The sequence below is a fragment of the Muntiacus reevesi genome, chromosome 22 (genome assembly GCF_963930625.1).
Source record: "Muntiacus reevesi chromosome 22, mMunRee1.1, whole genome shotgun sequence".
Lineage (NCBI taxonomy): Eukaryota > Metazoa > Chordata > Mammalia > Artiodactyla > Cervidae > Muntiacus > Muntiacus reevesi.
Window position 1 is genome coordinate 46612568 of NC_089270.1, and position 27799 is coordinate 46640366.

Genomic DNA, 27799 nt, shown 5'->3' on the forward strand with positions numbered 1-27799 from the left:
AGTTTGAGCATTCTTCGGCATTGCCTTTCTTAGGAATTGGAATGAAAACTGACCTTTTCCAGTCCTGTGGCCCCTGCTGAGGTTTCCAAATTTGCTGGCATTATGAGTGCAGCACTTTCACAGCATCATCTTTCAGGATTTGAAACAGCTCAACTGGAATTCCATCACATCTACTAGCTTTGTTCCTTTTGTGTTCTCTATAATAATGTGTCACCATCATAAACCCTCCCTCTGACCAAAGCCAAAATTAGGAGTCCACCTTGACTCCACTTCGGCCTTATCCACTGGGGCAGAGATTAACTCATCTCCCTAATATCTGCCTTGTCCCATTCCAAAGTTGTAGGATTTTTAGCTAGGTCTAAGAGTATCAAGGTTCAATATTGCAGCACATCTCGGTGCTCTATGATGACCTAGATGGGTGGGATGGGGGTAAGGTAGGAGGGAGGTCCAATAGAGAGGGGATATATGTATGCATATGACTGATTCAGTTCACTGTACAGCAGAAACCAACACAACATTTAAAGCAAGGGTGGAATTTTTCAGAGAGAAAGAAAAGATTTGGAGGGAAAAGGAGAGAAAGAGGAAAAAAAAAGAGAGAAATGAGAAAGAGGGGAGAGAGGGTGGGAGGGAAGGAAGAAGGAAATGAATTACCAGAGTATTATTTGTAGAATGTTACAGTTTACATCATTTGCACTGGTATCCTAACTCCTTTTTTCCCTGAGCTTTCCTTTTGTAACAAATTATCAGTTTTAATACTTGCAGTAAAATAATTCCTGATGAATTCAGTAGAAAAAAAATAAATAAATAAATAAAGCAAGTATATTCCAACAAAAAGAATTTAAACAAGAGAATCAATCTAGTACAACATTGTAAATAAACTATACTTCAACTACAAAAAGAGAAAAAAAATTAAATATTGCATCTCTCAGGCTTCCCAGGTGGCACCAGTGGTGAAGAACCGACCTGCCAATGCAGGAGACATACGAGACGAGGGTTTGATCTGAGTCGGAAAGATCCCCTGGAGGAGGGCATGGAAATCCACTGCAATATTCCTGCCTGGAGAATCCCCATGGACAGAGGAGCCTAGGGGGGCCACAGTCTATAGGGTCACACAGCCTCGGACACAACTGAAGCGACTTAGCACACGTGCACGTACACTGCATCTCTCAATTTCCTGAACGGTGAGATATGGCCAACAACTAAATTCTAATCAACAAAATGTAAGTATGAGTGTTGGAGTTTGTCTTAGAGAGAACTTGTATACGCTCCTGGTCCCTTCTTGATCCCTTCCTCTATCTTGCTAACTAGAACAAGGATGTGGCCATCTTGGAACATGAAGCAAACTTGGGTGTGGAGGCCTTGTAATGTGGAGCCACAAAATAGAAGGAGCACATTCTCAATATCCCCAAGGACCATCCTCGCCATAAATCACCTCGCAGACATTCACATAAAGAAACATACCTCTCTTATTTAAGCCACTGTCATTTTGTTTTCTCACATACAGAAAACTTGCATCATGCCACACTCTCTCACCTTCTCTTTAAGCACTTGATGAGATGGATAAGCCTTTTTGTTTGCAGATATTCTCTCAAGACAATGAACTAAGAAGAGACATGTAAAGGACCAAGAAATTTACATAGGGCTTAACCAAATATAACAATTACATTTCTCTTTATAAATTAATGCATTTGGGACTTTCCTGGTGATCCAGTGGCTAAGGCGCCTCACTCCCAATGCAGGGGGTCCCAGTTCAATTCCTGGTCAGGGAATGAAATCCCACATGTCACAGCAAAGATCAAAGATCCTGAGTGCTGCAACTAAGACCCAGTGCAGCCATATAAATAATTTTTTTTTAAAGATCCATTGCTATTTTTTAACAAATAAATAAAAATAAAATAATGCACTTAACATTCTAGTGTGTGTATATATATATATATACATACATATATATATCAAGGATTTAACTGTCAGTTTCCCAGAGCATGATTATATCTGGATACACCAACAAATTCAACCATTTGGGACCTGAACAGTTAAGGACAAACTCAGTGTCATTTAGTGAGGCCCTGATCAGCCAGCCTCTCTATATGACATATTATCTTCTACCCTCATCGTGATTAACTTGCACAATGTGACAGATTGTATTTTCTAAACATGGCTACAGTAATCCACCTTCCATAGAGTATTCTTATGTGAATTTGACACTCGCCTCACCAAGAGATGGGGTTTATGTTTTGTTCACTTGAATATGAGCAGGCTTGTGATGACGACAGACATGATACTATATGACTTAGAAGGTTGTACAAGACAATACAGCTTCTTCCTGGGTCTCTTGGGACACTCACTTTTAGAACCCAGCCATCATGCAAGGAAGAAGCCCAAGAAGCCTACAGAAAAGAACCAGGACTCTGAGTCCAAAGCCCCACCAACTTGCCCCTTACGAGTCATCTGCAAAGTGGCTCCTCCGTCCCCAGCTAAGCCACCCCTCATGTGGCACAGACATGAGCTGTCCCCACTGGGTCTTGTCCAATTTGCAGATTCATGAGCAGAGAGACGAACACTATTTAAAGCCAGTATGTTTTGGTAGTTTTCCATGCAGCAGTTGATAATCAAGATACATATTAAAATGTTGGGTTGGGTTTTTTGAAACCTGAAAAAGCAACACTTTATTTAAGAAATTGGAACACCTATTAAGGTTGTGTTACCTTCACATTGCCATGTTTAATGAGCTGTAGATAATCTCTGGAACCAGGTGCTGATGTGATATATCCCAGAAATATCACTTGCTCAGAGCTATTTTTCAGTAGTTTCGAAACAGCAATAGCTTGAAGTTTCCTGTCGAGGTCATCTCTGAAAAAATGCCAAAATATACCTCTTTATTGTATGTGCAAAACAATTTAAAAAAATATTAGGTACCTAAGTTTCCAAATAATATCTTCAAACAGTGCGCAAACCCAGAATAATTCCTATTAGGACACATTAACTTCAGTTCAGCTGTCATTTAGTCATGTCTGACTCTTTGCAACCCCATGGACTGTAGCATGCCAGGCTTCCCCGTCCATCACCAACTCCCGGAGCTTGCTTAAACTCATGTTCATTGAGTTGGTGATGCCATCCAACCATCTCATTCTCTGTCGTCCCCTTCTCCTTCTGCCTTCAATCTTTCCCAGCATCAGGGTCTTTTCCAAGGAGTCAGTTCTATGCATCAGGTGGCCAAAGTAAAGGGGTTTCAGCTTCAGCATCAGTCCTTCCAATGAATATTCAGGACTGAGTTCCTTTAGGATGGACTGGTTGGATTCCTTGCAGTCCAAGGGACTCTCAAGAGTCTTTTCCAACACCACAGTTCAAAAGCATCAATTCTTCAGCGCTCAGCTTTCTTTATGATCCAACTCTCACATTCATACATGACTACTGGAAAAACCACAGCTTTGACTGTTATGCAAATGAGTAAGACAGCTATTGTGCTTCAACTGAGGAGCTGATAACATTTTTACTAAGAATGATATAACCTTTCCCCACAGATCATTTGGAATCGAGTGGACTTAAATAACTAAAAGCAGCATTTGTTCAACTTTTCATCAGAGGAAATTATATTAATAATCTTAAGACTTGGCCATTGATATTAGAGCTAAAGATTAGTAGTTTAAAAAAATCAAGGAGTAAGAGGGAGAATCCTAATATTCATAGAATACACCAGGCTTGTTAACCTACTCAACTCTTTCAACTGAACACTTTCTAAAAGCCTCCATAGCTCTCCTGGTCAAATACTAGCTAAGCATGCTGTTTTTATTATGTTGAGCACTCTAAGTGTGTAACTGCCAATCAGGCAGGTACATCAAGCTTTTGGGGGGTTATCGTCAGTCTGGGGGAAAATAGGGACATCATAGTTGGTATGATCCAGAGAGGAAAAGTGAAACCACTCTAGGCATTTCAAACAAAGTGAATTTAATATAAGCGGATTGGCTACTAGGTGACAGGAAGCCAAATAGGACTCAGTGAGGCAACTGGAGTTGAGTGAGAAATGACTACCACCTCGAGGGCCAGAGGGACGACAGGAAGAGGTGATATTCCCAGAATCCACAAGCCAGTACTAGCTGATGGGAAATGGTACTATGGAGAAAGCTACTGAGAAGGATCTGCTACCACTGAAGGAGGAGTTGGAGCCACAGCGGAGACTCAGCTGCTGCCACAGACAGCAAAGAAAGCAGAGAGAGGGAATGAGAAATACTCTATCTCCTCCCCTCCTCCAACCCTCCAGCCTTGCGTTAGTGCATTCCATTGGCTCAACCTATTCAGAAGCCAGAAGGCAACAGACTCTGGGAAATGTGGTTTCCAGCACTCTGTAGCTGGAAGGGAGATGAACCAGGAATGGGTCCAAGAGCAAACAGGCAGTAGACCAACACAGGCATTCAGAGAGTAAGACAGCTAATGTGCACACTCAGTTGCTCAGTCACGTCCGACTCGTCGCAACCCCATGGACTGTATAGCCTGCCAGGCTCTTCTGTCCATGGGATTAGCCTGGCAAGAATCCAGGAGATCTTCCCAACCCAGGGATTGACCCCAAGTCTCCTGTGGCTCCTACACTGGCAGAAAGATTCTTCACCACTGAGCCACCTGGGAAGCAGGAGACAGCTAATACATGACTGTTAAGAAACATCAGTGGGAAAGGAAGATAGAGAGAGATCACCAAGGACTGAGAAGATTGGGAAAAACTCACTGAAGTAGAAGACAGGACTAAACTTATCCATTCTTATGCACAGACAGCTGAGCACTATCAAAAGATGTCTCAAGAAGTAGAAGAGTAAAAGAATGACCATTTGTTGAACATCTTTGCCCAGATCCATTGCCAACCCTTCTCTATGCCCTGGAGGAGGATCCCAGCAGATTTCTTCTCATGGGCTCCCTTGTCTGCTAATTTCCAGTGAGGTCTGGCCAAGTGAAGACACTAGCAGGAGATGAACAGGTAGGAAGAGACAGAAGTTGGGATATTTCTTCTCCAGTAGCTGCATTCTTCATGTCTGGTGGCCCTTTTCTGGTTCAAGATCAAACAGGGCTCTGAGAACACTGTTTCTCTCTGTCCCTTCAGCCTTAAGTATCATAATGATTCTCCACTGTTAACTAGTGTTTGAGTACCTTAGCATCTCTTACCTATTCCCCTGACCCTTCCAACATCTTTGTAAGTAGCCCCTTCATTAGGTCTGCAGTGAATTCTGTTCCTTCTAACACCTTCTGACAGCTGGGATTCAAATCAAGTCTAGAGCCTGCCAAAGTTACTGCTCCACAGATAGAAAGTTTTCATTCAAATACGTTTTAGCAATATATTATTGGAAAATAATCTATGAATTTGGCTTTACATTTTCTCAGGAGATAAATTTCATCCAGTGATAATAATTAAAATGTGTATGTATATATAGTATAAAGAAAGAAGGAGAGACTAGGAGAGAGGGAGAAACACCGGGCGACTGAATGCATGTTTTATGTTTCCTCATCTGTGGACGTGGGCTGAAAAAACTAATTTTATCTGATTTTCAGAGACAAGGGAACTATCACTCACTGAGTTTACCTTACAACAGAACCAAAACTATAACTACAGACTACAGGTTCTGTACGCGTTTGTACATCTGTATATTTGTTCTTCTTTGTACATTTCTGCCTGTTATGGGGGGGAAAAAACACAGTAATTAAGTGGTGACTCAGTTAATTACCTAAAATAATACCAATTTTAGTTTTGGTGTATACCTAAATAATTAAGGAATGCCACTGTTTTCTGTTAATTGGTTGTAAAGACATTTGTATAGTCGGTAATTTTAGAAATCCCATTGAGTCAGCTGATAACATGCATAAGCATTTTGTAATTCATTCTTAATATTAATCTGATTTCATATTTATAAGCCATAATCACTAGAAAGTGAAATCTTTAAATATTTATTCAGAATTTAAAATTTTATGTAGTATTATAGAAAACAACGGCAACAGAAATATGTAATGATGGCTTTACAAGCTATTTGAAGTGTGAACTTTCTCATGTCACTTGTTGGGCAAGGCCAAGGCTCTCAGGGAAAAGACTGCACCCAGCACTGTGCTTGGGACATGACAGATGCTTGATTTGTGTTTGATAAATAATCTTTTAAGCTGCCCAATGTACCACACATTTAGAGGTGTCCAATTTAGTTTCAAAATAATGGCCAGTATTAACTGAGCAGTTACTCTAGTCATATACTTTTCATGATAAAACTATTCATAAATATATCTTATTTCATTCCCACAAGAATCCTATGAGATAGGTAGGATTACTGCTCCTAATTTAGAGAGAATGCTCAGACTTAAGGTAGTTAACAAATTTGGTGATGGATACACCTTGAGTTAGGATTCAGACCAGATTGTCTGATTTCAGGTTCTGGAGTTTCCTGTTCTTTGCCATTTAACCAGACTACTTCCCTCCCTGAAGTGACAACTCCTCAATAGATGTTTGTTCTTATCATTACTGCTATTGTTGTCATCATTATTAAATCACGAGAGTAAGCTAGCAAGCAAAGGTACATTGTTAGTTACAGAGATTTAAATACATGGTTAATAGAGTTAGAAAAGGTAGTTCTTCCCTGCTCTTTTCCAAACAATTTGAGGGCTGTCTTTTGTTCTCTCTTCCCTCTCCAGTCTATTCTTCACATTTCAGAGGAGGTCAGAAGGAGTTAAAGGAGACAGCGGAGGGAAAGCAAAGGGAAAAGGGGAAGGAGTGTGTTCAACTATTTCTTAGGTTGAGACCTTGCCAACTTTAAACACAAAAATGCCTATTTTTCAAAAGATAAACCCAATTCAACTGCAATTTAAGCTCAGTGGAGTGATTGCGGAATGCCTATACTTGTGACATGAAAATTGCTAGGAGAAACAGAAGGCATTTCTTTAAAGTTTTTTACAGAGATATGGACTGTCTATACCATCCGTGCTCCAAACACGTTCTCATTTCTAAAAAGACCAGCAAGAGTCCAATTAGCGAAGAGTCCCCATTAATCACATTTGAATGTCTGGCTTATATTAGTTATGCTCTGACTTTATTTCAGAAAAGTCAGGTGCACTTTCAGAGATGCACATAACACTCTGAGAAAAAGAGAGGTGATGGGAAGTAAGAAGAGCAGACACACTCATCTTGTTTGGGTGAAACTTGCGTACAACAATGTTGGGTTTTTTGTACTGTTGTTGTTTCAGTCACCAAGTCGTGTCTGATTCTTTTGGGACCCATGGATTGTAGCCTGCCAGCCTCCTCTGTTCATGCGATTTCCCAGGCAAGAATACTGGAGCGGGTTGCCATTCCTTCTCCAGGAGACCTTCCTGACCCAGGGGCCAAACCCACATGGCCTGCGTTGGCGCTGAGCCGCCAGGGCAGCCCTCTGCTGTGCTGTCGGCTTCATCCAAACAAAACAAATGTGGCTGTTACCTTTGTGCTTTGTCAATGCTTTCTACGTCGCGGTAAAGCTCTGTGGCCTTTTGTGTCATGCAGACAGACAATGCCCATTTGCCATATTTTATAGCACTGAGCACGTCGCATGTGTGTTTTCAGTGACTATTAGAGAGTGTTCAGTATTGTTGTTAGTCACCCGGTCGTGTCTGACTCTTGCGACCCCATGGACTGTAGCCCGCCAGGCTCCTCTGTCCATGGGATTCTCCAGGCAAGAATACTGGAGTGGGTTGCCATTTCCTTCTCCAGATGTTCAGTACGGTAGAATATAAATTATATACCTTTATCTTGGCTTTAATAACATAATGTTGGCATTATTTGTGATTTATTCAATGCTAAGCCACTGGTTGTGAGTGTTATTCTTTGTAGATAAAACTCATTCCCCATTCTTCATGTCACCTTGGAGGGGAACCAACTTAGAAAACCATCTTGGCCCCTCTCTCTCTCATCCTTTACTTCTTGGGAGGATTTTTCTAATAAATCAAGTTTGGAAGAATGAGCTAAGAACGCTTGTCTCAAACCCTTCCTATCTCTTCCTGGAACCTGCCGGTTTGCCAACAGGGCGTTTTCTTGTGTTATTCTCTTCACTAAGGGGAGAGTGTGACAGGGCGGACTCAGTCCCTGCCTCATGGTTCTGCTGCTTTGGGGGAGCTGGCGTCATATATTACTAGAGGGATGGATGTGTTAGCAGGTCCATGTGGCCACACTTAAGCCATGTTGTCCAAATAGGTTTATCAGAATCAAAAGAGATGTTGATCTCCCTGCCAGATTCCTCTGCCTACCTCTCAGCTGACTGGAAACACGGGAGGGAAAGGAATGTCATTTAGTAGCTCAAATCCCTCTGGTACTTCCAACTGGAGTAATCCTTAGAAAAAGGGAATTCCATCTTTCTGTAGTCTGGTTTACCATGGGTTTCCAGCACCTGCAGGCTCTGAGTTAGGTCTACCTGATTCCTACCTGTGTGACCCTGGTTGGATAAGTCATCTAACCTCTCAGTTTAGTTTCTCTGTTAAATGGGACTATATACTGTTATACAAAATGTAGATTAAATACAACAGCGCACTTAGCGCAGCATCTACCCAGTAATTGCTGGCTAACATGGCCATCACTGCTGTCTTGCACACCATTAAGGACTGCACGCATCTCAAATGTTTCTGTGCCTGATTTTTTTTTCCTTTTTTTTGGCCACAGTGTGCAACTTGTGAGATCTCACTTCCCAGACCAGGGACTGAACTCAGGCCCCAGCAGTGAAAGCCTGGAATCCTAACCATTAGGCCATCAGGGAACTTCTTCTATGCCTGATTTTTAAAACCAAAAAAAAAAAGCACTAGAAAACCACTCTGAGAATAATAATTTTTTTAAAAAAGTAAGAAAGGTCAATGCATGGAAATCAAAATAATGGGTTAATAATATTTTTTGGCATTTGTGCACTATGAGAAAGACCAAAGAAACCCACTCGTAATTGCCAAAGTGGGTCACAACAAAATCCACCAGTTTGTTGGAAATGTTGACAGTCAGCGTGATGGCTGGTGCAATCTCGCCCTCTGGTGATGGAAGAAGGTGATGCTCCGATTTCACAATTGGGTATCTTGACAAAACCATAATCCTGTATTTGAATGGAAAGAAACATGTGCATCACTATTGGCCCCACCATCTCACGCCAACAGGACTAAGAATATGTGTTCTCAGGGATGCGCACACGTCAAGCATCTCACAAGAAGCATTGAGAGCAACAGTGTGGTGAAGACGAACGGGACCTTCTGTAGAATGATTCACTGCAAAAGGACTATTCAGCATGTCTCACTGTGTCACCAGGCACAACGCTATCGACTCTGTCTCACAAGTACCATGGAGACACGAAAAGGGCGGGATTAGGGCCACACAAATGGGCACACTCCATGTTACTTGCATTATTCGTCTGGCAACTGATCTGCATAAACAATTCTAATGTTAATCAACACATTTAGGAATGTACAATCCTGCCAGCCAGGACTCAGAGCAACAATTTACAAAATTAGAAATTACAAATGGTCCAATAAAGATAGGAAAACATGTCCCACCTCACTCTAAGTCAGAGAACTACACATGGAAAGGGTGACCGGAGCTCAGACCTCAGCCGGCTTCTCCTCCCCGGCTTCGCACACAGTCTGGCCCCTTGTGAAGTTTCTCACACAGAACCATCTCTACAGTGATGGTCCTGAACACACATGCCCAGCTTCTGCTGGCCACCTCGGCCCTCCAAGCTGCCCACAACTGCCCACTGACATCACTTGACTGTCCCAGGGCATCTCGAGCTTAGCACAATCTTGCTGTTCCCCTGGTCATTCCCATCCCATTAAACAGCATCACCTCCTACCAGGGACTCAGGTAAAAAGCCCAGGAGCTGCCCTTGTCCCTTCCTGGCATCCAAAGCACCAGGAAACGCTGGGAATGCCCTGATGGTCCAGCGCTAGGACAAGGTTCTCTCACTGCTATAGGCTTGGATTTGATCTCTGGTCAGGGAACTAAGATCTCACAAGCTTGACCAAAAAAAACAAAAACAAAAAATCAAACACAAAACCCCCCAAACCCCCAAATCAGGAAGTCCTTGTCAGCTCTGCTCCAAAAGAGCTCCTGAGTTTGCCCTCTTCTCCATCTCCACAACTCCCACTGTCATTCCTACCTGTGTTAGCACCTCTGCCTCATCACCTGTCTCCCTGCTCCCACTCTTGCCCCCAACAATCTGGTCTTCTAGGAACAGCTGGAATGATCCTCCAAAAACATATACCAGGTCAGACTGCTCCCATGTTTAAAATCCTCCAGTGGTTTTCCATCAAAACCGAGTTAAGTCAGTGCTAAGCATGGTTTATGGACCCTAAAGACCAAGGGCCCATTCCTGACTTCCTTTCTAACTAGCTCCCCCTCAATCCCCGTGCTCAGGCACACCACACGTGATCTGCCTCAAGTCGACACTGGCTCCTCCCACAGCTATCCTAGTCCTCCCCGTTGTGGGGTGGGCAGAAAGACCCCTCCTGACCACAACATCATCACCCACTGCCCTGCCTACCCTGCCACTCTCCTTTTCTACACAGCACTCACCACTGTCTCAAATTATCTTATTTATTTCTGTGTGTACATGATTATTTTCTGTCGTCACACTGGAATGTAAGCTCCATGAGGACGGCATAAGGGGCAGACACATTTAGTGCTGTAACCTCAGTTCCTACGTGGAATGGTTTATACTAGTGAAGAACTGAAAATATCCGGCAACAGAGAGACTATTAAAACAATGATGGAATATGCCTATCTTCAACACCTCCTCATCCCCCAAGAAGCATCACTGGGACATACTCCTAGGGATAAGGCATAACAATATCAACTGTCCACTCCAAGCTTATGCTGCCTAGTCTTTTATATGTTCAGGATTCATTCTCAAGGTACACTCACCCCCAAGTGTGATCCCGTGCACTTGGACCAAAGTCAGTGTAGAAACCCAACTTCTCCCCTAACCACATGGTCAAGTCATTGTTTCCAATATAGGGCTTAGAAGCATCACTCTCCAAAATTGTTATGAAATCTGCACCTGTTCAGCGGGGGGAAAAATGGACGTGGTGATAAACCACAGCAACGTAAAAGCAATTATCAAAACTTGATTCTTGTAATCCCCTACCTTTAGTCATAGATCAAAAAACCAAGTAATTCCTAATGAGTTACTAAAGTGAACTGGCTCAAATCTGAGCTAAAAAACATATTTACCATATTTAGAATGTATGGGACACCTTGTGGAAATGGGGGGAAAGATCAAAGCATAACTTTCTAAAATTTTCAAATATTCACATCTTTTCCAAAATTTCAAATATGCTTAATGCCGTTCTCAAATATCTGATTTATGTTTGGAAACAAAATAGCATACAATAGTGTTTTATTCCTGGGCAAACACTTCCATGGTACTGACACAGAGGTGAATTTATTCAGATACCCTGGTTGGATGCGCTGCAGAAGCCTGTAATCAGTACTACGTGATTAAGGGCCCCAAAAATTTCTTAACAGCATTAGAATCATACAAACCCTCAGCTATTTCTCAGAAGACAAGCTTATCTCTAGGAATAACTCCACGCAAGAGACCTCTAGTTGATCTAAGAGCCAAACACCCACATATTTTAAAGGAGGCTTCATCCAAAGATGAGCACCCCCAGGGAATGGAAACAAGTAAAACTGGCCCTCAGGCTCTTGAAAGCAATTTGCTTTGCAAATAAGCATCACTGCACCCCATTCTGCCTTTAAATCTGACGGTTTTCTGGTCCTCAACAGCAGGTTCCCAAGCGACAGGAGCCCCCAGCAGGGGCATCTCCAAGAGCAAAGGCATGACAAGACTCTCCTGCAGACACCTGGAATGAGACCTTGTCCTAGAATCACTATTTAAAGATCCAGAGGAATCGGGTGGAGAGGGAGGGGGGAGGGGGGATCGGGATGGGGAATATGTGTAAATCCATGGCTGATTCATGTCAATGTATGACAAAAACCACTACAATATTGTAAAGTAATTAGCCTCCAGCTAATAAAAATAAAGGAAAAAAAGATTGCTTTCAAACAAACACAGATGTGATTACAGAAGCTTCATCTCCTGTAGCCACCCACCAAAGTAAAGCTTTTTTAAGAGATTAGTTTATGACTCAGAACATCCTGCTCCGATTACTTATGATCTTGCATAAAATGAAAATAACAATAATAGTTTCTCAAAGCCTGAAATTAATTCCAGTACAACTTACCCGTTTGATTGAGCAGTTGAGCTGATCTTTCTAGACTAGACCATCCGTCATTGTCAAAGCCAAACCTGAAAGGCCAGATGGCAGCAGAGACCTCTGTGGCTGGTGCCTGAGGAATTGTTTTAATGATAATTTAGGACGACTGAACAATGGCAGTTTCAGTGAACCACTTTTCTCCACCTCTGTCTACCAAATTCATTTTTCAGCAAAGGAATTTTCAGGCATTTGCCCACAGCTAATGCACAATCAGGGCTTCCCTGGTGGCTCAGACAGTGAAGAATCCGCCTGCAATGCAGGAGACCTGGGTTTGATCCCCAAGTTGGGAAGATCCTCTGGAGAAGGGAATGGCTACCCACTGCAGTATTCTTGCCTGGAGGATTCCATGGACAAAGGAGCCTTGTGGGCTATAGTCCATGAGGTCGCAAAGAGTCGGACATGACTGAGCGACTAGCACGCAATGCATAATCATAAGGAGATATTTGCTAGTCGGTACTATCATAATAAATTTGTGAGTTTCTAGGTTAGGCTTGGAAGTTAGGAGGAATGTTTGGAAAGTGATATTTATAACAGCAAAGAATTAGAAACAATCTGGCTGTTGTTTCAGTAGGAAAAATGAGAAAATGAATGAAAAAAAGATCATACATATACTAGAATACTACTCAACCCTAATGAATGATTTAGGGTTGGGGTTACCCTTGCATTAGAGAAGAAAGGGATCACAGAAGGGCACACAGAGTCCTTTACTATTTTTGCAGAGTGGCCTGCCAATTCTGCACTGGCAAGGCTGAGGTTCAGGAGCGTAGCACCCTCTGAAAATTCCTCTTTTGAGTCCATGGGCCCAGTCAGAGAATGCGGTACCCAAACCTAACTATTTCAAACTAACTCCAGCTGACCAACAGCATGGATCCCATGAAGGAGTATGGCCAGATTAGACCAACTATACTACCACAACTGAGAAGAACAAAGTGGAACATAAAAGTTCAGGTTGAGAGAAGAATGAATGCCGCCTCTTTGGCAGAGGAGGGCCAAGCGGCTCAGTGTGCTGCAGCAGGCCTCTCATCTCTATACGAGAAAGATGAGTCCATTTAGCAACGTCCTATAAAGAGAATGGAGCCATCAGCAGAGACTTCCAGAGGCATGATTACTTTTTCACATCACTACATACCTATAATTCACTCTGGCTTTCATCACTCCAAAATCTGTTATTCTTTCATTATTGCCATGTCAGTAAATGTCACCACACTCCACCCAGTTGCTCAAGCCAAAAGCATAGAAGTCATCCTCGATTCTTCCCTTCCCTTCATCCATCTACATCTAACCCATCAGTAAATCCTATTAGCTCTACTTTCAAAATATATTCTAAGTCTATCCACTCCTCTCCAATTCCAGTACCATGGCACCCATCCAAAATTCCAGGGTCTCTCTCCTGGACACTTGAAAAAGCCTTATAACCTATCTCCCTGCTTCCACTCTACAATCCGTTAATCCATTCTTTACAAAGCAGCCAAATTTATATATACAGGCTTCCAAGGTGGTGCCAGCGGTAAAGAAACCTGCCCACCAACGCAGGAGATGTAAGAGATGCTGGGTCAGGAAGATTCCCTGGAGGAGGGCACAGCAATACCCCAGCATTCTTGCCAGGATGGGAAGACATGGACATGGGAACCTGGTGGACTATAGTCTATAGGGTCACAAAGAGTCTGACACAACTGAATTGACTTAGCACACATGTGCGCACGCGCACACACACACATACACACACACATATACATATATATTATATCATATCTCTTTGTGCTAATGCTTGAAATATTCTGGTGGCTTCCACTGCAAGAAAACTAAAATTGGAATTCCTTCCTGTGCTCTATAGGCCCTACATGATGTCATCTCACTTGTGTCCCCATCCTCATCTTCTGCCACGCCACCCTTTGCTCACCAAGATTCAGCCACACTGCCCACTCTGATGCCCTTCAAACACTCCAAGTCTGTTTCCTTTCCATTCTTTACTTGTGTTCCTTCTACCGGAATCTTTTACTCCTAGCTCTCTTATCTCAACTCAAACGTCACGTCCTCAGAGCAGCCTTCTCTAACCACCCAGACCAGTTACTCTCTACTCTATCATCTTACATGCTTCAGAACCACCAGATCTAAAGTGATAGTCTTTATTTACTCATTCCTCTGCATACCGTCTTTCTCCCCAGTTAGAATGTAAACTCCATGGGTTTACATTACCATGAGGGCAGGAATCTTGTCCAACTAGTTTACCTCTATATCCCTGATACCTGGCACACAAGAGACATTCAATAAGCATTTATCAAGTAACATTCATGTATCACATGAATTAATCAATGAATGAACTAATTTTAAAAAACAGGCATTAAATCTAAATGAAATGATTTCTTTTTAAAAGAACCCCTTACTGACATTGGGGATCTTCTTCTAATTGACATCTTGTTACAATAACTAAATTAACAATTGAAGGGCAAAAGAAAGAGACCATGTAATGAACTATTTACTTTTTAATAGTTACTGAGTTCTTAGTATGTACCAAGTACTCTGTGACGTGCTGGACATACAAAGCTAAATGAAAGGAGCATGGGCTTCATACTCACTATAACTTTTTAACTAATGGGAAAATTTGCCTGATAATTCAGATTGCCAAAATTCAAAGTTAACCCTCAAATTCTATTTTTGGCAACCTATAATTCTAACTGCATTATGAAACATATCAAACTTTTAATCAGAGCAGATGGAAAGCACCACATTGCAATGACTTACTCTTGCTTCTGCCCACCTGCCTAGAAGAGAAAAGGATAATAAAACATTAAACTATAGGCAAGAGAGGAAAGGAAGAGATGAGAAAACTTCCATGACCCATCAATACCAAGCATAATCCACAAAATCTAGAATTATCTTTAAGATTTTTCTCAGAGAATCATATATGTTCCCTTCAGAAATATCTACCAAACAGTTCAAAGAATTCCACTATAAAATAGCTTTTTATCTCATAGTTTGGATATGTTAAGTCATTGAATGACAAAAATAACTTTATATAACAAATCATGATGAGTTTAACTCTAATATACGGGTCTGTCCTGTCCCAAGAACCTAACTTCACAAAGCAGTTCCACTGTGCTGTCAGCCTGTGGTCTAACGGGTGGCAGTCGCTGTTTCTGTTGCTGTTAGTCACTCAGTTCTGTCCAGCTCTTTGTGACTCCATGGACTATAACCACCAGGCTCCACTGTCCATGGGATTATCCAGGCAAAAATACTGGAGTGTACTGTCATTTCCTTCTCCAAGGATCGAATACTGTCTCCTGCATTGCAGGAGGGTTCTTTACCACTGAGCCAATGGGGAAGCCTAACCCAAAGGTTAAGAATGTGGAATCCAGAGCCCTGAAGTCCTCAGACCCAGGTGTAGGGTTCAGTCATAATGGTGAAGTATACAAATGCATGCATATACATAGGCATCATTTAAAATTCTATATCAAAACTTTTAATTACTTACCCCTTTGCCCAATTTCTTCTCATAGGTTTTATGCCGTAGTCCTAATCCCAACAATCCCACACCAACAAGCAGCCACAAAACTGAACAGAAAACAGAAAATAATTGTTTAGAAGAAACTAAGCTTATTTTTTAATAGTTTTAATGAAATTATTGAATTTATTGAATGATTATCTTAATAGATGCAGAAAAAGCCTTTGACAAAATTCAACATTCATTTATGACAAAAACTCTCCAGAAACCAGGCATAGAAGGAACATACCTCAACATAATAAAAGCTATATATGACAAACCCACAGCAAACATTATCCTCAATGGTGAAAAATTGAAAGAATTTCCCTTAAAGTTAGGAACAAGACAAGGGTATCCACTCTCACCACTACTATTCAACATAGTTTCGGAAGTGTTGGCCACAGCAATCAGAGCAGAAAAAGAAATAAAAGGAATCCATATAGGAAAAGAAGAAGTAAAACTCTCACTGTTTGCAGATGACATGAAAACCCTAAAGACTCTACCAGAAAATTACTATAGTAATCAATGAATACAGTAATGTTGCAGAATATAAAATTAACACACAGAAATCCCTTGCATTCCTATATGCTAACAATGAGAAAACAGAAATTAAGGAAACAATACCATTCACCATTGCAACAGAAAGAATAAAATACTTAGGAGTATATCTACCTAAAGAAATGAAAGACCTATATATAGAAAACTATAAAACACTGATGAAAGAAATCAAACAGGACACAAATAGATGGAGAAATATACCATGTTCATGGTTTGGAAGACTCAATATTGTCAAAATGGCTATACTACCCAAAGCAATCTATAGATTCAATGCAATCCCTATCAAGTTATCAACGGTATTTTTCACAGAACTAGAACAAATAATTTCACAATTTGTATGGAAATACAAAAAACCTCGAATAGCCAAAGCAATCTTGAGAAAGAAGAATGGAACTGGAGGAATCAACCTGCCTGACTTCAGGCTCTACTACAAAGCCACAGTCATCAAGACAGTATGGTACTGGCACTAAGACAGAAATATAGATCAATGGAACAGAATAGAAAGCCCAGAGATAAATCCATGTACCTATGGACACCTTATCTTCGACAAAGGAGGCAAGAATATACAGTGGAAAAAACACAACCTCTTTAACAAGTGGTGCTGGGAAAACTGGTCAACCACTTGTAAAAGAATGAAACTAGAATACCTTCTAACACCAAACACAAAAATAAACTCAAAATGGATTAAAGATCTAAATGTAAGACCAGAAACTATAAAACTCCTAGAGGAGAACATAGGCAAAACACTCTCCGACATAAATCACAGCAGGATCCTCCATGACCCACCTCCCAGAATATTGGAAATAAAAGCAAAAATACACAATCGGACCTAGTTAAACTTAAAAGCTTTTGCACAACAAAGGAAACTATAAGCAAGGTGAAAAGACAGCCCTCAGAATGGGAGAAAATAATAGCAAACGAAGCAACAGACAAAGGATTAATCTCAAAAGTATACAAGCAGCTCCTGCAGCTCGATTCCAGAAAAATAAACGACCCAATCAAAAAATGGGCCAAAGAACTAAACAGACATTTCTCCAAAGAAGACATACAGATGACTAAAAAACACATGAAAAGATGCTCAACATCACTCATTATCAGAGAAATGCAAATCAAAACCACAACGAGGTACAATTACACGCCAGTCAGGATGGCTGCTATCCAAAAGTCTACAAGCAATTAATGCTGGAGAGGGTGTGGAGAAAAGGGAACCCTCTTACACTGTTGGTGGGAATGCAAACTAGTACAGCCGCTGTGGAGAACAGTGTGGAGATTCCATAAAAAACTGGAAATAGAACTGCCATATGACCCAGCAGTCCCACTCCTGGGCATACACACCGAGGAAACTAGATCTGAAAGAGACACATGCACCCCAATGTTCATCACAGCACTGTCTATAATAGCCAGGACATGGAAGCAACCTAGATGCCCATCAGCAGACAAATGGATAAGGAAGTTGTGGTACATATACACCATGGAATATTACTCAGCCATTAAAAAGAATTCATCTGAATCAGTTCTAATGAGATGGATGAAACTGGAGCCCATTATACAGAGTGAAGTAAGCCAGAAAGATAAAGACCAATACAGTATACTAACGCAGATATATGTAATTTAAAAAGATGGTAATGATAACCCTATATGCAGGACAGAAAAAGGGACACAGATGTACAGAACAGACTTTTAGACTCTGTGGAAGAAGGTGAGGGTGGGATGTTCTGAGAGAACAGCATTGAAACAAGTATACTATCAAGGGTGAAACAAATCACCAGCCCAGGTTGGATGCATGAGACAAATGCTCAGGGCTGGTGCACTGGGAAGACCCAGAGGGATGGGGTGGGGAGGGAGGCAGGAGGGGGGATCGGGATGGGGAACACATGTAAATCCATGGCTGATTCATGTCAATGTATGGCAAAAACCACTACAATATTGTAAAGTAATTAGCCTCCAACTAATAAAAATAAATGAAAAAAAAAAACACTTAATAAAACAATTATTAACATCAAAGAAAAGAAGAAACTAAGCTTATTTTTTAATAGTTTTAATGAAATTATTGAATTTATTAGCCATGGATTTTATGTAAAGGGGAAGTGTCTATTTCTCAGGTTAATTTTCATGTTTGACATGCATATGTAACCCATACTTTAAACTCAGACATCAAAGAAGCTTTACTAAAAATGTTCCAAGAACCATGAAAATAAAACAAATAAATAAAATAAAATCATAAATATATACAAGAAAACAATTCTCCACGAGCAGGAACCACTGCAAAAACACCATGCAGAATCAAGCCCAAAATATTTCTTATATTAAAATTTTTAGAATCCAAGGCTGAATGTCAAAGAATTGATGCTTTCAAACTAATGGTGCTAGAGAGTCTCTTGGACTGCAAGGAGATCAAACCAGTCAACTGTAAAAGAAATCAGCCCTGAATATTCATTGGGAGGACAGATGCTGAAACTGAAGCTCCAATGAAGCTGATGTGAACAGCCAATTCATTGGGAAAAAACCCTGATGCTGAGAAAAGTTGAGAGCAGGAGGAGAAGGGGGTGACACAAGATAAGATGGTTGGATAGTATCACCGACTCAATTGACACAAGTTTGAGCCAACTCTGGGAGATAGTGAAGGACAGGGAAGCCTGCAGCACTGCAGTCCATGGGATCACAAAGTCAGACGCGACTTCACAACTAAACAGCAACAACAATGCAGTGTATTGGGGCTTCTCCGGTGGCTCAGTGATAAAGAATCCACCTGCAATGCAGAAGACACAGGAAACGCAGGAGACGTGGGTTCAATCCCTGGGTCGGGAAGATACCTGACCACCCACTCCAGTATTCTTGCCTGGGAAATCCTGTGGACAGAGGAGCCTAGTGGGTTACAGTCCATGGGGTCGCAGAGACATGGCTAAGTATGGATGGGTGTGTGCTAAGACACTATCTGCAAATGTTATACATTCAATAAACGTTTTTATTTAATCTAGTATATTCTGAGATGAGTCAGACTGAATAGTAAAGTAATTTGATATTTGTTTCTGGTCATCAGTATTTCAAACAATAACATATTTAATTTCCAAAAAAGGAGAACAAGAAACAAAATAAATAGTCTCAACAATTTCAACAAATATTCTGGAAATCCTAGTTAAATCTACGTTAGAAGTGAAACAAAACTAACACAGAGTATTTATGGTTGAAATGATTCAATAATCAGATATCTCCTTTAAAGTATTTCATTAAAAAAAAGGTATGAACAACATGGGCAAATGTTAATAATTGTTGGAACTGTGTTAAAGGGTACATGCGGGTTCATTATACTTTTACTCTCACATGTTTGAAAATTTATATTCATAATGAAATGCTTTTTAAAATAAAGCAAAACTATACTCACAAAGTTTCACGTATTTTTCACTCTTCCTGAAAAGCACTTTAGGACTGTCTTTTGTTTGAAAATGAAAATCAATGCTTTTCTTGGGACCCAATAGCATATTCAGCCCAATAATTAGCATCACTGTCCCTGTCAAAAAAGAAAGATGAGTATATTACATTTTGATCCAAAACTATTTCCAGCGGCAAATTTCAGGAGCCTAAATTCCATTTAAATGGATATATCCTGAAAATTCAGTTACTGAGTTATCTCAGTACCTAAGATATTACTTTTAATTATTGGGATAATCTAATATTACTTTTAATAATCTAATAATCTAATATTACTTTTAATGATTGGGATAATCATAAGAAATCAGGAAGGGTTCTAGAAATTAAGCTGTACATTAAAAGACCCCAATCTTTTCTTGATAAGGGGCTTCTCATAATTTCCTGAGTATTTCATAGTTGTCAGGTTGGCAGTAGTTTTGGTTACTGACTATTGATCGTCCAGGGAAGGGTGGGACAAAAAGAAAGTCATCTTCCGGACTGCCTCAGGGACTTGGTCTTCTCCAGCGAAGGGACCACATGCACCGAGTTGAGGAGCACAAGCAGAGGATGCTTAATGTGAAGAGTATTGATAACAAGAAGAGGATCTTAATATGGCAGCATTCACGGCCTGGATTGTGTGTCCAAGCAGAGGATGCACGCTGGAACTCACACGGAGCTGAGAAAGATGAGCTCAACTGGGATGCATTTCTGTGTAGCTTACACGTGAAGTCTGCATACTTCTAACATGGTATATAACGAGAATTAGAGGTGTGATTGAGCAATATATAAATTAGGGAATGTCAGGTAAAAGATGCTTAGGTGGAAGGCTAAAAAAAAAAGTTATGTGCTAGGAAACAGCAGGAGAAACCTAGACAATACATTTATAACTAGTTTCTGATCTAATACAGATTCTTTACAATGGTTATTCAAAGATACTCTAAACTTTACCGATGTTCGTCAGTTTCTGTGGCCTTATCAACATAATGTCACTATTACTAAAAAGAATTCTTAGTTATTTGAAGCTGTAATAAAGCATGATTTCTGCAATTCCACAAGCAGTTAGAAGGAACTCAAAATGCCTGTTGCTCATAACATTCTAAAGAAAGAATCATACGCTTAGAATGGCTTACTTTCGTTCCATTGCTCCACATGGCAGACCCCCAAGCAAGATGGAGTAAGAAAAAAAGCAGGGCATTGGACAGGAAGATAGAGCAGGACAGAGCACACACACCTGAAAGAAATCAGAAGAAACACAAAGTTCGCAAAGCCAAGACTATCGCAGAGGAAATACAGCAGTGCATGTCTCTGATTGGGTCACAGCTTTGATATCTACCAAAAACAGCAAATCCTCTAAAGTTGTTTTAAAGTATTTCACATAATTAAAAAATACCTCTTCCAAACGGGCCTGTCCTGACAAATGTCTAGCTCACAGAGAAGGAAAGTTTATGTGCACATGCACAGAGTAGTTGGATATATTCCACGGGCACGGGGGAGGACCGACAGACAAACACAAGTTAAGCCCAGACTTCTGTGCAGCTTTCACCCCAGCATAGCCCCCTAAGTGTCTGTCTAATGTGATGCCTGGTGTTTACCCCACAACACAGACGCTCCAGGTGGTCAGGATTCTGTCTCTTAAATCTCCGGTACCTGCACTAGGCCTGAACCACAGTAGGTGCGCGATAATTTTTCAATGAATAAATGAACAAGTAAAAAAATGTGTGAACAAACAAGAACTGAGTGTTAGTCGCTCAGTCGTGTCCAACTCTTTGTGACCCCCGTGGACTGTAGCCCACCAGGCTCCTCTGTCCATGGAATTCTCCAGGAAAGAATACTGGAGTGGCTTGCCATTTCCTTTTCCAGGGTTTATCTTCCTGACCCAGGGATCGAACCCAGGTCTCTGGCATTGAGGGCAGATTCTTTACCATCTGAGCCACCAGGGAATCCCTTATTAAAATATGTTTTATCTCCTCAATTTTTCAAAGATTTTATCTTGGAGGCATTGGACATGTTTTACTTAAAACTAAAATGACAGGCAACATTTGATCTGTGTCTGCTTGGTACACATCAGTAATTTCATTACTGCCCGAAGACAATTTCTGAAATATTAAACTGAGCTAAGCCTGTGAAATTTAATTTTGGTATGTAAGGTCATAATAATTGAAATGGAAGATATGTACTCTATGATTTTATCATTTACATTTCACTTATCATTTATCATTTACACTAAGATTCACATATGCAAAATCTATTTTATTGGTAAAAAGAGGGTAAATAAAAACCATATATAAAATTCAGGAGAACCAAAAAAAAATACTTCCTATATACATATTTACAAGCCTACCATCAAAATAGCAATGTGAGCACCATGCTCATATTTTTCCTTACATATCATATCATAGAGTGTTTCATGGGCCTCTTTTATACCTTATTATGGATTAAATTGTTTTTTTCACAGTTACTTATTTCCAACAGCTTGCCAGGTGGCTCAGTGGTAAAGAAGTCATCTGCCAAGCAAGAGACTTGGGCTCAGTGCCTGGGCCTGGAAGAGCCCCTGGAGAAGGAAATGGCAATTCACTCCAGTATTCTTGCCTAGAGCCCTCCGCGGGCAGAGGGCTACAGTCCATGGAGTTGCAAAAGAGTGAGACATGCCTCAGCAACTAAACAACAACAAATTTACTTTCAAGGCCTTTGCAGTAATAAATATCACTTAAAGTCATCAATGAAATAAGAAATTTCTTTCTTTTTTCAACTTACATTTTTTAAAGCCACACAGCATGTGGGATCTTAGTTCCCCAACCGGGGATTGAATCTGCACCCCCTGAAGTGGAAGCAGGGAGTCTTAACCACTGAAACGCTTGGAAGGTCCCAGGAAATTTCTTTTCAAATAGTAATTTAAGACATTCCTCCAGTGTTTTTTTTTTTTTTTTTAACCAAAACAGTCTATTTCAATAAGAAAGACAAAATCATCCTATCTATTTTAATCAGTCATGTAAAGTGTTAAATCCCAGTCAGTCCTGAAGGGAATGTTTGAGTAGTGACTTGAATGCAGATCTTTCAAATGTACTCACCCAAAAGCACATCAGATCTTTCTCGGGCGTACACACCTCCTGGGACAAATTTAAAAGCCGTGCACCAGGCACAGAAAAATATTTCTAGAAGATAAAATATCATGGCAGTGGTCATGGATTTCCCAGGGCTTGAGCCTGAGCTAACAAGGTGTCCAAGCACTTGAGGCCACATGGATGCCGTGAAGAGAGCAAGCACACAGCCAGACACGGCGGCTGCCCATGTGGGCAGGTAAAGGAGCCCTGCCGCCGAGGTCGCTCCTGTTTGTGAGAGACAGAAAGAAAACCAATCAGACAGGAAAGCAGTAATAGTCTCTTCCACTTTCTTAAAAAAATAATAATAATAAACTTATAGGATGCTATGTAGAGCCAGAAGGGACCTCAGGGGGCATGCTGGTTCAATTTCTAGACTGATGAGAAACTAAGGTCTTGTCAAGGTTAATATGCTTTGCTTAAGGTCACGCAGCTAGTTACTTGCACAGCTGGAGGTGGAATGTAGGTCCAGGAAATCTCAGTTCAGTGCTAGGTCTTTGAGAAGAGCAGTGGAAGAGAAGAAGGCATTTTTAGGTTATTTGTGTTAAGATTCATACAGCAAAAACTGGAAAAAAAATGAAATTATCTGAAATACCAAGAATATGTTAACTTAATTTAACCAGCCAGATCTAGGACATTAGAAAACAGGTAAAGCCAGTGTAGTTTCTGAACATTTTTGTTAAGAAATTTTCTAAAGCAGGTTCCATCCATGTAAATGCTGCCCCTCAACCCACAATACATAAATTGACCTTCTCAATCTCACAGTCCTAAAGGAAGCTGTGACTGAGATTGCATTCCTGGACTCACTGCTTTACAGTTCTGCAGGCAGTTCATTCATGCACACATCAGCCTCTGAAGTGCTGGGGGCTGTGGAATCTGCCTGATCCACTGGAGGCACTTAGTAAATGTTTGCTAATTCACTGAGCCAGATCTGAAGGAATATGACCTTTCTCCATATTCCTATGAAATCGGCTTTGAGATGGCAGCACAGCACCCCATTTTGGAGCCTTTGCACAGAATACGACATTTCTAGACGCTGGACTTTTCCATCAACATTATATATAATAGAGACCCACCCTTTAAGGATGTCTACAGTAGCCTCTGACTGCTTGGGGCGAGAATTCCAGGAAGAGGGTCCAGCCAGCGTCTTAGCACCCCATGGCTCTCATCCACGGTAAGCGCCCCTGCACCGTCACAGGACACGGCCATGGGACTGTCCTCCCCCGCTTCAAAAAGAACATCGCTCAGATGGCAGTGAGAACCCGGCTCCAGGGCCCGCTACAACCCACAGAGTTTAATTCCATAGTTAGACCTTCAAATTTTTAACATGGTTATTTCAAGAGCAATTTTTTTAATTTGACAGAAAGAAATAAATGTAATGCCTATTCACCACAGAAGTTTAAGAATGCAGAACTGTAAAGAAGCAATTAAGGCTCACATAGGACTGAGATAAGACGATCCCCGTTAATACTCCTATATATTTCCCCTATGTCATTTTCTGTATATATACAGAAGTATTTTTATATAAAAAAATGAAACCAAGTCACATATTAAGGATTATATTCTGCTTTTTGTGGGACATTATACCAAAAACATTTTTTTCATGTCATTAATATTTTTCTTCTAAAACATGTTTAAGTATATATATTCTTCCACTGGATAAATACACAACAAAAAATAAACAATCATTTTCTTACTGATGCACATTTAGAAAGCTTCCAACACTGTGAGGAACACCTTTCTTTGTCAATTATCTCTCACTACATCTCTGATTATTTCCTTAAACTAATTCTTAAAAAGATTCTTAGAAGTACAACTACCGCGTCAACAGACAAAAGCATTTTAAAGAGTCAATACTTGTGGTGCTTTCCTGAGAGGTTATAGCAGTTCTCACTTCCTCCAGAAACACTGCCAAAAGCATTTCTTTCTAAAAAGTTTTACCAAATTAATGATGAAATTTATAGCATACTTTGATCTAGTTGATTATTCAATTCAGTTCCGTCACTCAGTCTTGTCTGACTCTTTGCGACCCCATGAACCACAGCACGCCAGGCCTCCCTGTCCATCACCAACTCCAGGAGTTTACCCAAACTCATGTCCATTGAGTCGGTGATTCCATCCAACCATCTCATCCTCTGTCATCCCCCTCTCCTCCTGCCTTCAATCTTTCCCAGCATCAGGATTATTAGGGAGAGGGATTTTTTCTATTTATCAATTTAAGTGAAAGTCACTTAGTCATGTCCCACTCTTTGCAACTCCATGGTCTATGCAGTCCATGGAATTCTCCAAGTCAGAATACTGGAGTGAGTAGCCTTTCCCTTCTCCAGGGGATCTTCCCAACCCAGGGATCGAACCAGATCTCCCACATTGCAGGCAGATTCTTTACCAGCTGAGCGACCAGAGAAGCTCCAAGTTTACCAGCTTACAATGACTGTTTTCCCAAAAAATGAGTCCTAATTAGATATTTTAATCTATGACATTGTTGCATCCATCTTACTACAAAGAAGGGAAAGAAAATCTCTCTTCAAATTACCCTTGACAGTGATCACTTTCATTTTTAATTTCATTTCTATTTTTAAACAGGCTACATATTTTCAATCCACTAAAATTGTATTTTTAAGTAGGTTATAAATTCAAAACTGAAAAATCTGGAAGGTGAAAAAGAGTCCCTCTGGTCCCCTATGAGTTCCCCTTAGTGAAGACGACCAATGTTAGTATTTTCTTTGCCATCCTCCGGGAGGCAGTCTGTACACAGGAAGAAAAAGGCATATGTGTGCATTTTCCTCCCTTTTTGTGCACCACTGGGAGCATATGATACACTGTTACTTTGCCTGTTTCTCTTAACCATGTAGCTTAAGTGGTGTTTTGATTGAGGCTGAGTCCTCCCAAATTGTCAGGAAGCATTTAACAGGAGGATTCCTGTGTGCTGTTTTGGATCTGTCAGGAAACCTTTGGCTCTTATTAATTCCTGAATATTCAGGAATTAAGAGGAGAGGCACACCTTTCCTGGGGCTAAGGAATCCAGGCATTTCCTTTGTTAGTTTCTCATTTTGGTGATAAGTACCCTCTTCTCTCTTTGATAGGGATCGCCTTGTGTTTTGTAAGTCTGGAATTTTAATCTTTATCTTTGTTGAGAATAACTACCTTGTAAGACAGTATATATACCCACACCATGTTGATTAAAACACCTTTGCTCCATCAGAGCTTGGGTCCCCGTGTCTTTCTTTCCTTCTCTCTCTCTTTCAGGCTAATTCCTCGGAGCGCGGAGGCCCGCTGAGCTCACTTTCTTGCCCTGGCTTCTAAGCCCCTCTCGAGAGGGCGCCTGGTGCCCACGTGCAGCAGCGCGAGCCCTAAGAACAGGACTCTATTGGCTTTCCGCGTAAACCAGGGGATATCAGCCTCTTTTTCTCTCTTACTTTCTTATCGTCGACTCCGGACCACCAGGTTCCGGTCCATTAAAGGACCAACACCAAATAATCTCCCCCAAATCTTTATAATATCTAAGACAACAAGCAGAATTCATAATAATTGAATATTCCAATGATATTTATAATAACCAACACATTCATTTTCAATTGACCAAGTTCCTCATACAATAAAATTATAAGCATTCTGTATAGTACCCTGGGGTCCTACCAGTGCATTTAGGACATAGATGTCTTTTTAAATAGAACTTTGATTTTACTAATTTAATTGGCATCAAGATCTAAAGTTCCTGTCTCTTCGCATCTGGGAAATTCTATTGGTCACTGCCATAATGAATTTCATACTCAGATCTAGTTGGGACTTAAACTGTACAATGAAAATATATGATTTCTTTTTCTTCACTCTACTTTGAGATGTTTTCTAGAGATGAATCACGGTGAAAAGTGGGCACCTCCAGAGAATTAAGTGTGAGTTCCAGCTTACTTTAGGTGGGCACGCAGAGAGGGTGATAGAGTTCATGCATTACAGCTCTGCTTTCCTCTCTAGTGCAAATAGCCATTAGAAGCCTTAAATTGGCTCTCCCCTAGGGCCTTTTATTTAATACTTCAGAGAGATAATCGAACTAGATTAGGTTTAATGCGTCAGGCTCTGCTTACTTATCTGGGGAAATAAATATAAGCATAAAACTATAAGTTCAAGGCTTCCTGTTCTTTATGTTTCTGTGGACCTCAGTTTTCCCAGGTTTAAAATGAAGCTGCTAATTACATGCCCAACTAACATTTTGCTCCTATGCCACGAGAAAAGGCATGATATAAATGCTGAACAACCTTCAATGCATTTCATGTTCTTTTTCCTAATTGCATACAGATTAAGAAACTATATATGCTCACTGCACACTCAGCACTGAAAGGTTCTCTGGCCATTTTTGCGTGCAATCACAGGAGGGATTTCTTTGATGAGAAGAAAGGTCACTCCTAACATTATATTCACACCAAGTATTCCCTTAAGGAATGTCTACCTGAAAATACACAAACAAGTAAAATCAGCTCAACATGACTGCAACAGTTTGCTCACACAGCTCCGGGAGGATGAGGACCTGGTTAACCTCAGGAATTGCGCGGCCTGCGGGCTGACACTGGAGAAGGCAATGGCACCCCACTCCAGTACTCTTGCCTGGAAAATCCCATGGATGGAGGAGCCTGGTAGGCTGCAGTTCATGGGGTCGAGAAGAGTCGGACATAACTGAGCGACTTCACTTTCACTTTTCACCTGCACACATTTGAGGAGGAAATGGCAACCCACTCCAGTGTTCTTGCCTGGAGAATCCCAGGGACGGGGGGAGCTTGGTGGGCTGCCATCTATGGGGTCACACAGAGTCAGACACGACTGAAGTGACTTAGCAGCAGCAGCAGTAGCAGCAGTGGGCTGACACACGCCTCCATGCAGAGCTGACGGCACAGAGGGTGTACAGAAGCATCCTGGGAGGTGGTGAAGGACAGGGGAGCCTGGACCACTGCAGTCCATGGGGTTGCAGAGAGCTGGGCGTGACTTAGCGGCTTAACAGCCACTACCACCACCACCTATGAGGTTATTA

At 41.0% G+C, this 27799-nt stretch overlaps 1 protein-coding gene across 2 annotated transcripts in view; it reads right to left on the reverse strand.

Annotated features, from left to right (window-relative positions):
- CWH43 (cell wall biogenesis 43 C-terminal homolog) overlaps positions 1-27799 on the reverse strand; it is a 55724-nt gene that overhangs the window by 14754 nt on the left and 13171 nt on the right. For both annotated transcript variants that reach the window (XM_065914262.1, XM_065914261.1), the window contains 7 exons: positions 22750-23007; positions 19656-19781; positions 15707-15786; positions 12202-12307; positions 10880-11015; positions 8910-9059; positions 2706-2850 (listed from right to left, as the gene is read on the reverse strand). In XM_065914262.1, the coding sequence (XP_065770334.1) occupies positions 2706-2850; positions 8910-9059; positions 10880-11015; positions 12202-12307; positions 15707-15786; positions 19656-19781; positions 22750-23007 (1001 nt within the window). The remainder of the gene's footprint in view (positions 1-2705; positions 2851-8909; positions 9060-10879; positions 11016-12201; positions 12308-15706; positions 15787-19655; positions 19782-22749; positions 23008-27799) is intronic.